A 10,672-nucleotide genomic window follows, 5' to 3' on the forward strand; every position below is an offset into this window, starting at 1 on the left:
TACCCACAGAACTGTGCTGCAAGGCCTCCTAACCCCTTCAGTGGCAGGTTTAGTTGGTCTTCAGCACATTTCAACGCTGATTTTTAGGAGATTTTCTGGGAGTGTCACTAAAGGGGTTAAAGGCCACATGATTCTGGGTAAACTTTTGCTCACAATCACAAGAGCAATTTGAAGCCTGTACAGATTAGTAGAACTACATGACCAACTTCCAGCTGCATCCCAGCCACTCTTTAGATACCATGTATAAATGCTTAAACCCGCTGCTGGTGATCAGATCTGAAGGCCAGCCATATAGCCAAGACATCCTAGGTGATAAAAGACTACACTGATAGGTAATAGAAATGTTTAAGTCTCTACTTTTATTAGTCCAACGCTCAATTGTTAGTATTTGGAACCGGTCAGCATTGCCTAGAGTCATTACACACACAAGAGATAGTTCCATATTTTTTATTTCTTCCAACCTAAGTTACTTAAAAACAAAAAAAAGACTGAAATAAAAAATAAAGGAGCATTGAGTCCCATCAAGTCAGCCCACGTAGTGCCATAGGCGCACTACAGATTGTTCACTGCAGGCTCCTATGGAAGTACTTGGGTATAGGGAATGATTAATGTTAACGTGGAAAGCTGGTGAGATGTAATCAAATTGGTTCCCAAACATTAATAACCAGCATTACCGGTTACAACTTATAAATAAAGGTGTGTTTGACAAAAAAATATAAAGTCCATGAATGCTCAGGGTATGTTATTTTACAGCATGCCAGGTCAGACATCACGACACGTTTACATGTACTTCTTCATCTCATCGTACAAGACTAGCACAAAAGCACCACCCATTCCTCTCAGGACATTGGACCAAGCACCCTTGAAGAAAGCCTTTGATCCTTCATCACGAGCGATCTTCCTCCAGCAGTCCATTGTGCCAGTGTACATGATGTCAGCTGCAAAGAGAGAGTTGTTAGTGCGCTGCAACTAGAACAAGTCCATTACAAACCAACACAGTCCATCTACATTTTGCAAAAAAGTCACATGACAATTAACTCTTTCCAAAAGAATTTTGGATTCAGGGCATCCTAAAAGCCTTTCCCCTTTTTGCTGTTCTACAACGGTGCCATCTGCTGGCTAAAGCCAGTGTGTGCACCAGAGAGGCTCCTACAGCAGAGTGGCTGACAATAGACGGTAAGAATACCCTGTCCGACGTCTTTGACATTGGAGCTGTACAAGCTTCAATCAGAATGTAGGAAGATGTCAGACAGTGGATTGGAAAGGGTTAACCCTACCAATCCTATTGCTAAGTACAGAAATGCAAGATCTACTGGGTTAACAGAACGAGGCAACAGCGCTTCTATACCTCCTTTCCTTCCGGACTGCATCATCATACGACGACGGACTGTGTCAAATGGGTAGGAGGCAAAACCGGCCACGGCTGTTACCGTCTGAGCGATCATCCAGCTTATGATGATGTGTGTGTTCTTAGGATCTGGAAGCATACCTGCAGGAAGAAGAGTTTACATGTTCAGGTTGTTCAGCCTCTTCCGCTGATCTACAAGACACTTTCCTCCCTCCTCAAGTCTCACCTTTAGCTGTGTCATAGATGCCAAAGTAGGCGGCTCTGTAGATGATGATGCCCTGGACAGACACATTGAAGCCCTGGTACAGGCCTTTAAGCCCATCAGATCGGAAAATCTTAGCCAAGCAATTGCCAAGACCGGAGAATTCTCTATCAGCACCAGCTTTGCCCACATCAGCGGCTAGACGGGTTCTGGCAAAGTCAAGTGGGTAGACAAAGCACAAGGAGGTGGCACCGGCAGCGCCTCCAGATGCCAGGTTTCCAGCAAAGTAACGCCAGAACTGGGTCCTCTTGTCAACACCGTCGAGGAAGATCTTCTTGTACTTGTCCTTGAAAGCGAAGTTCAGGGCCTGGGTTGGGAAATACCGGATGACATTGGCAAGGTTACCACGCCAGAAGGACAAGAAACCTTGTTCTTTGGGGATACGGACAACGCAGTCCATGATGCCTTTGTATTGCTTGTCTGCTGTGATTTGTTTGCTTGCATGTTGGACCTAAAAAAGATACAAAGCCAAGTTATAGGAAGTGTAATTAAGACAACTGCAGCAAGCCGACTATTGCATGAGTGCCCTGTGTGCCAGTAATAGAGCCAATTGGCAGGGAAATAAGCAGCCACTACTAGCACTCCCTTCTGCCAATCACATATTGATGACCCATTACTGGAACCCCACTAACAAGCCATTTGAAGTGGCTGCGCTGCTGGGGGGGCGGCAGCGGACATGATTGTATACTAATACAGTGCAATACTCTGCTGCAGCAGCAGATTAGACCCATTTACATGCATAGGTCATGTGATCAGACCAATGGAAACACCACAGCGCAAGTGACAGTCACCATCAGCCATCTAGTTACTAGTATTTATGACTTATTAGTCCAAGTACCACTATGGGAGTCTTATCAAGTGTCCCCTGAACCCCAAGAGTTAGAGGTGTTAAGGACACCATCACTGGGTCCCACATGCCTTAACATAAAGTCAGCGCTTCCTCACGGCCCGCCCTCCACTGTGGCATCCCCTCAGATGCTGATCCCCTCTACAAGCCAGCAGTCAATGGCAGTGCTCAGTGATCGTGCGCCATCATTGGCTGCTATAGTAGTTTTATGTGATGTCACTGCTACCTGTAAACAGATCGGTGAGAGGAGCTGCTGTAGAGGAACCATTGATTTCCTGAATTTTAAGGCATGGGGACCCAGTGACACAACCTTCTATAAACATGGACACCCCCTTTAAATAGATCTTTAAAGGCTTAAGGCTGTGGTCACACGGTGATCTTTCCACACGATTGCGCTATGGACAGAACTCGCATTTTCAATGGGGTAACACAGGAGTAAAATCATTTATGTCCCATTTCTGGCCAATTTTTGTTCAAAAGTCACCCATTCCCTACAGTAGGGTGGGGAAAAAAAAGTTGCAGGAAATGGTAATTTTTATGGACGGCTGACCTCAGCGGCGGCTCACACCATGGCTGCCTGTAAGCGGCATTGTACGGCTGCTCCCACGTAGCGGACGCACCATGGTTGGATAAACCGCTCGTTAGATAGCAGGTCCCACCATAATGGGGCAGCGTGAGAGCCCGACCAATCACTGCAGGCCATAAAGTCACCTGCGGTCGGCCGCTGCATTGTTCGCTATAAATGGAGGCGGGTGACCTGTACGACCCCCGGCTCGCACCCAGTGACGACGGCCTGTGTCCGTCCCTGATCCCCTGTAAGGCGCTCTCCAGGCGGCTCAGACCGGCAACCAGCCCAAAAAGTTACACAAAACGTGCAACTGAGGTGAATCCATCATACAATAATAACTGCCGGGCCGAGCGCATGGCCCTTTAAACCCCCCCCAGGCTCAGCGCATGGCCCTTTAAACACACCCCCCCCCCCCCCTCCGTCAGGGGGGCGCAGCAGAAAGCGGCCGCTCTGCTCACAAGCCGGTGCCGCGCGCGCCTCAAAATGGAGCCTCGTCATTCATTGTGCGGCGGCAGACACGTGGTCGGAGGGGGCGGGGCCAGCCCGGGAAGTCCTTCCACCAGCGCAGCCTCCATCTGGAAGGACAAGTCACTGAGGCGGTGTGATCGGCGGTGCCGGCCGCGGCTTCCTGCGTAGGGCCATCCCGGCCTCCAGGCTGCAGAGCAGCCGCAGCAATCACTGTGTACAGTTACATATTACAGCGGCTGATGACTGCGCTCCTCGCTGCGACCTTGTGCAAAAACAGCGCTAATAACCTCCTATGAACCCGGGAGTATAACGCCCGGCGCAGCGGAGCCACAATCCTCCACATCCCCAAGAGCAGTCAAGGGCACCGAGGATTACCGGCCCGGCGGCCTGGCTGCGCTGCAAACAAAGTGCATCCGCGCTGCGCACTAGCGCCAACTACTCCCCCCTCCCATCCCGGCGCTATGAGCGCACCACCCCGCGCTATTTCCTCCCGCTCCATTGAATGAAGTCCCGGGCAGCTCCTTACTTGTAGCAGCAGCTTGACTCTCTCGATAGGTGCTACAGCGGTCTTAGAGATAGCAGCGGCCACACCGCCGGCCAAGAAGTCCTTGGCGAAGGAGACAGCTGCGTCGGTCATGGTGGTCGGCTGGGTGCGAGTGGCTCTTGCTGCTGCAGCGCTGAGCTTCTGAGGGCTGGGAGGAAGAGAAGGAAATGGCCGGTTTTTATAAGCGTCTTGTGCCGGGGGCGGGGCTGGCCGCTGATTGGACGGACGGGAGGGGGCCGGGGACGCTGAGCCGGGATTGGAATGTCTCCTTTTGCGGCGCCCGCGTAGCAGGGCGGGAGGGGCTGGGAGGGATGACGTAGGGGGAGGGAGCGCGTTGCTAGGAGACGGATGTGTAGTCAGGGCCCTCCAGAGTCATACTACGTAGTAACCATGGCGGTGTCCTCACACACTGTGGGTTAGGCCTGATTCATTCACCTCATGGCGGCTCCAGTCAGGTCACCCTGTAGGGTCAGTCAAACACAACATCTGGCCCAACACAAACCCAATAAACCACATTTAGGAACGACTACCTGCTCAGGCCGGGCGCGCAGCAGCGCCATGTCATAGCGTATCACGTGCACAATGTACGAACGCATAACGCACGGTGAATGGAGCCAATGAAAGTACATTGATCTGCGCATGTCCTGCGCACACTAGCGGTTTATATTGCGTATGATACGCAGCATGCTCTATTTCCCTGAGTATAAGGCCACGGCGGCGCAGATTCCGCACGCGGACTTCCATAGCGGACGACCTGCGAGTCAGTGCGGAAATTATTTTTAAAAGCTTGCCGGCGATCGCAGATGCATTTTTTTCCTCCGCGGACGTACGCAGATGCGTTGCGGGTCGTCCGTGCAGAAAAAAAAATCGCAAGCCCAAAGTGCCTGCCTTCCCCCCCCCTCCCTGCTTGGTCTCCAAGCAACCAAAGGGGTATTTGCCTACAAATCCGCAACTGAATTGCTGATCGCTCGCTTCCATAGAGATCAATGGAGCCCGTCCGCGGGGAATCCGCGGTAAAATGGAGCGCGCTGGGATTTCTTTCCGCTCAAAAAATATGCAAAACAAACCCATCCGTGTGCGTGGAGGTGCGGGCGCTCCATGTTTTCCTACGGGCGGCTTGAAACGCGGGGTGCCGATCATGGATTCCGCAAATCAAATCCGCCTGTGGACATGAGGCCTTACACATGGTAAAGCGCTATACTATATGGGCGCGTAATAAACACCATACATGCGCAATTACATTCTGTCGGTGCGGTGTTTATACACGACTTCGCTACGCAACAGCGGGAAATGAAAAAAATAAAGAAAAGTCGGACTGCGCATGACAGCGCGCTTGAGAGCAGAATCGCTGCCCTGCGCCGTAATATGCCTGCGCACCGCGGTAAAACGCCAGCATTTTACGCATCCCTGACTCGCTCCGCCTCCATTCACCAAGTGATGCTTGTTCCTGTGTAAAAGCACACGACAAGTCGTCCCGTGTAAAAGGGCCCTCAGGCCTGGCCTGCCCTATTGTAGGTGACCTCAGTTGTAGCGTGTGTTCAGCCACCTCATGGCGGCTCCAGTCAGGTCACTCAGTACGGTCAGTCAAACACAACATCCGGCCCAACACAAACCCATTGAGTCACACTAGTCTGCGACTCCAAAGCTGTGTGGCGGTCGGCGCTTGCTCTATGGCCCGTCCTCACCGGCACTTTAACGTTACACTTCATAAATGGCTGGCGTGAAAGAGGCCTTAAGCATACATTTAGGTTTTCTATATAAGGTGACCAGACTTCCGATTTAGCTGGGACAGTCCTGCTTTGGGACCCTATGTCCCGTTATCCCCAGGGTTCCTAGGCGGGACAGCTTTTTGTCCCCCCCTGCTGTCAGCGCCCCCCCAGCTTACGGTACCCAGCAGCCTGGACAGGTGATGCAGCGTCCAAGGAGCGAGTCCTAGCCTAGGAGACGGCGGGGTAGAGTAGTTCACTTGTCACGGTGGCTCTACCGTCTCCCACCCGGAGGGTAACCAGGGACACGTACAAGGGGCGAGGGCAGACTATCTTAATAGGAAAACCCACTGGTGGATTACCTTAGTCCTTTTGTCACGGGAGACGCCACCGTTCCTTCCTCCGCGGTTATCTGTCAGAGGAACAAATAAGAGTACGCACACATGGGGTAGAGTTTTAAGGCAAAACTGGGAGCGGTCGGAGAAGCCATTTACTGTAAGGGCTAATGCCCACGGCCGGATTTCTGCCGCGTTGTACGAGGTGGAAGTCCGAGGCATTGCCCCGCAGCTATTAGGTTCTATTGAATTCCACAGCGTGAAATAAACTGTGGCGTGTTCTAAAGGCCGCGGGAATACGCGCGGCCGGCTTCCATTGTAGTCAGTGGAAGCCGGCCGTCACGCTATATTTCCGCTGTAGCACAGCAGAAGTATTGCATGAATACGCGGCCCAGCCTCCACCGGCCACATCATCTGACACTGCCGGTGTATCATGTGCTGTACTGCGCACCAGGCTTCCATGCGGGACATGTACAGAGGATCCGGAGTGGTAAGTATGGGGGTTTTGGGGGAGCACCGTGGCGGACTCCGCTGCGATATTCTGCTGGCGGAGACCGTCATGGCCGTGAGCATGAGCCCTTAATCAACTAGTAATAGTTACAGTCCACTTGATATCCACCAGCAGTTCAGTAGTGAAGAGCAACACATGATGTGACCGAGAGGACAACGCGGGAGAACAGAGAGACTTAGGCCTCCTGTCCACGGGCAAAAGAAGAATTAAAATCCGCAGCAGATTTTAAAGGAGATGTCCCGAGGTAGCAAGTGGGTCTATACACTTCTGTATGGCCATAATAATGCACTTTGTAATGTACATTGTGCATTAATTATGAGCCATACAGAAGTTATAAAAAGTTTTATACTTACCTGCTCCGTTGCTGGCGTCCTCGTCTCCATGGAGCCGACTAATTTTTGGCCTCCGATGGCCAAATTAGCCGCGCTTGCGCAGTCCGGGTCTTCAGCTTTCTTCTATGGAGCCGCTCGTGCCAGAGAGGGGCTCCGTGTAGCTCCGCCCCGTCACGTGCCGATTCCAGCCAATCAGGAGGCTGGAATCGGCAGTGGACCGCACAGAAGAGCTGCGGTCCACGAAGGTAGAAGATCCCGGCGGCCATCTTCAGCGGTAAGTATTGAAGACGCCGGACCGCCGGGATTCAGGTAAGCGCTGTGCGGGTGGTTTTTTTAACCCCTGCATCGGGGTTGTCTCGCGCCGAACGGGGGGGGGGGTTAAAAAAAAAAAAACCCGTTTCGGCGCGGGACATCTCCTTTAACTCTTCTCCTGCCCGCGGATCCGTGCCCCATAGGGATGCATTGACCACCCGCGGGGTAGATAAATACCCGCGGATGGTCAATAAAAGTGATTTTAAAAAAAATGGAGCATGAAAAAATCTGGACCATGCTCCATTTTCGTGCGGGTCTCCCGCGGGCTTCTATTGAAGCCTATAGAAGCCGTCCAGATCTGCGGGAGACAAAAATCAGATTTTACTCACCCGCTCCGTTTCTTCTCTTCGCCGCAGCGCCATCTTCTCTCAGTTGCGGCCGGATCATTTTGCTTCGGGCCGGCGCATGCGCGGGTCACGTCACCGACGTCATCCTGCGCATCCGCCGGGCCGAAGAAAGAAGATCCGGCCGCGACGCAGAGAAGATGACGCGGCAGCGAAGGAAGGATCCGGAGCGTGCGAGAGGTGAGTTAATTCTGATTTATTCTTATTTTCAGCGCTCATATCCGCGGGGCAGGAGGGACCCACTGCAGATTCTCCATGGAGAATCCGTAGCGGGCCTGATTTTCCCCGTGGACATGAGGCCTTACACAGGCCAAGTTATCTGCGGTTCTCTGGTCCCAGAAACGACTCTTGAACAACTCCATCAACACTCTACCGCTCCACTCTCACAGGATTTTGTAGAATTGCGCTTTACACCGCACAGCGGGAAACTCGCACTTATTGCGACACTTTTCATATACTCCACTCCACATGGGGAAAGAAGGAGGGATTAACGGCATTAGCAGTCTATCTCTTCAGCCACTTCCATCTCTTCTTGTACCTAGACTGAAGGTGTCTGAGTACAGGCCAAAGTCAGTCCAAGCTCACTTTCCAACTCTCACTGGCTTCTACTCCTGACTTCCACCATGACACAACAAACACTCACATGCAACTCACATCCACATATATATAAAACAAGGTCACATGACAGACAAAGAGATACTTTTCCAGACATATCCCAGACAGTAACCTATTCAGTGCTGCAAAGGTGCAATACACATCATATTCATACACATAGGAGACAGTGGAAATACACATAAGCACAAGACTACATCGATCATTCAGACACTTACAGAACATATGCACATCATCTTCTGTACACTACAGTGATGCTGGGCAGGTGAGGCCACTACAGGCTGCTGGGAACTGGAAACCAGTGTAGTGACCCAATACAAGCTTTCCTGGCCCCCTCCGTGTCATACATGTAATGTCTTGTCTTGATGCACTGTGCAAAATGTCTTGTCATTCTGTTCTGTTTATTGAAGAGCTGCAGTAAGTGATGGGTTAATGTCTGCAAAATATGAGCTGTCTGCCTGTGAATGTAATAATTCTATATGTGGCATGAGAGAAGGTATAAATGTGTGTGCTTGAGAGCGGGAAAAGGTTCCATCTTCCAGAGCTGCTAGGAGATACAGAGGCACATGGGGGCACCTTCAGCCCTCATGTGTTGAAGATGGAGGAAGAGGAGAGTTTCCCGGAATGCGTGTCTTCAGTTTCAATTGTAAGTGAGCCCCAAAGAGAGAGTGAGCAGAGAGCAAGTCTAGTCTGTCAAGGCCTAGTGCAGAGGAACGCAATCGTTTGTCTTATACACCCGCATGTTCTGAAGTCTGGGACCGCCGGTGGAGGTACTGTCCTGTCAGAGTGTCTGTGGAGTGACCCTACCCCCTTCCTTCTCTGGAGTGTTCCCCTTCCAGGAGCGGTACCTGACAGATAACTTGGACTGCAGGACTGGTGTTATCCTGAGTTTCCTCCCTGACCTCAAATCCTCTGTCTTACCTGCACTAGTGTATCTTGTGAATTTATGCCTTGTACTACTAAAGTAAAGTTTACAGTAAAGTAATTTCCAGGCCCTGGCCGTTCCCGTGGACCTGAGGTACTTAAACTGTCTGTGGCTCATTTATTTACTCCGCCGATCGTCATGCCAAGGGGTATCGGAATGGTGGCGTCACATGTGACAAATTCCTCTGCACCTGTTACCCTGTTTATTGCGCATCTCCATGCTGGGAAGAAGCCCAGCGCTGCCCTGGCCTTGGATATGTGCGACCCTCCGGGAGGGAGACAAATCCAGATGCTCTGCCGGAAACCAGCCTGGAAGCATGCCCAAAAAGTGTGTGTGAGAGCGCCCCTCTGTCCACAATTTCTGCAACATAGGCCATCCTCATTTCTAAGTCTACTAGCTAACAGAGCTCAGGTAAAATAGCATCTCATATTTATCTTCATCTGCACCTCTAAAACGCTCAGACCTTTAGTAGAACATCCAGCTGGGCGATACGATTTCTCCCACTTCTCTCCCAATTCCTTTCCTCAGCTTAACATATGCATCTTTTTAGATAACTGGTTATTACCCGTCAGGATATCATAAAAAGATCTAGTTTCTGATTTCCCTTCCATAGGTTCCAAAACGATCTTTTTTATCATTTCAACAGTTTTTGACTTTATATATAGGGACTTTTTTTTAAAGAATTCACTCTAGAGTAATTAAATATATCCTTTTGCGACAGTCTAAATTTCAAGCAGAGTTCATCAAAAGATAGTATATAGAGATGATCGAGCACGCTCGGATAAGGCAGTTACTCGAGCGAGCATCGCTCTTCTCAAGTAACTTCATTCGCATCCGAGCAGGCTCGGGGGGGGGCAGCGGGGGGGAGCTCTCTTTTCGAGTAACCTCCTTCCAAACTTTAAACGAAACTAGCATAGGAGGAGACATATTCATATCTAATGCCTTTAACTCCGGAGACCCCGACATTGCTTCCCATAATCGATCCATTTAAAAGGGCCTTTACTTAGTTGGACTGCTACTGGCAACTGCTCCAGATCTAACTCGGAATGCCTTGTGCCATACATATTATATATTGATCGGTGGGAGTGGCTGATTCTCCAATGTGTATCCAGGTCTCCTGACTACCCCCAAATGATAAATGTCAGAGGAGGTAAAGATCAGGAGGTTGGATTTCCAAAGCCCAGTCCTTTTGTTCTCCCAACACTACCTTCAAAACATATGTATGGGGGTGTCGGGTGAGAAAGCTGTTGTCCAAATAAGCATTCGTACGGCAGCTCTCTAGTGTGTATGGCCAGGCTTAGACCCCGCCATTTAGGGCTAGGGTGAAACGGAGTAGCCTGAGACCCACAGTAAAATTGTACTATTATGTTGGTGACCTACAAGTGTATTCCAGGCGCATTTATGTGTCCGTAATACAGACGAGTGTCCTGTTTGACTATGGGTCTTCTGACCCAAACTCTAAGCATCTAGCTTATCTGTTTTGGGAGTAGTTAAACGGAAATGATGAAAGGAAGCAAATAGATAGCTTTTCGTTTGTTTCTGTTTTCCATTAACATAG

General features: G+C 50.5%; 1 protein-coding gene across 1 annotated transcript; it reads right to left on the minus strand.

Annotated features, from left to right (window-relative positions):
• Positions 1–433: 433 nt before the first annotated feature.
• On the minus strand, positions 434–4,205 carry SLC25A5 (solute carrier family 25 member 5). The gene is made up of 4 exons (XM_066581757.1): positions 4,020–4,205; positions 1,575–2,061; positions 1,349–1,489; positions 434–938 (listed from the first exon to the last, which is right to left on the minus strand). The coding sequence occupies exons 1-4, from the start codon at positions 4,128–4,130 to the stop codon at positions 781–783; spliced, it is 897 nt and encodes a 298-aa protein (XP_066437854.1). The 5' UTR covers positions 4,131–4,205; the 3' UTR covers positions 434–780.
• Positions 4,206–10,672: the final 6,467 nt, after the last annotated feature.

The sequence above is a fragment of the Eleutherodactylus coqui genome, chromosome 10 (genome assembly GCF_035609145.1).
Source record: "Eleutherodactylus coqui strain aEleCoq1 chromosome 10, aEleCoq1.hap1, whole genome shotgun sequence".
Lineage (NCBI taxonomy): Eukaryota > Metazoa > Chordata > Amphibia > Anura > Eleutherodactylidae > Eleutherodactylus > Eleutherodactylus coqui.

What these genes read in the sequence shown, in the direction of transcription:
- SLC25A5 (XM_066581757.1), bottom strand. Translation starts at nt 4,130, where the DNA reads ATGACCGACGCAGCTGTCTCCTTCGCCAAGGACTTCTTGGCCGGCGGT. An exon ending in CATCTATGACACAGCTAAAG is followed by an intron (nt 1,490 to 1,574) that starts GTGAGACTTGAG and finishes TTCTTCCTGCAG; the next exon opens with GTATGCTTCCAGATCCTAAG. An exon ending in GCAGTCCGGAAGGAAAGGAG is followed by an intron (nt 939 to 1,348) that starts GTATAGAAGCGC and finishes CTCTCTTTGCAG; the next exon opens with CTGACATCATGTACACTGGC.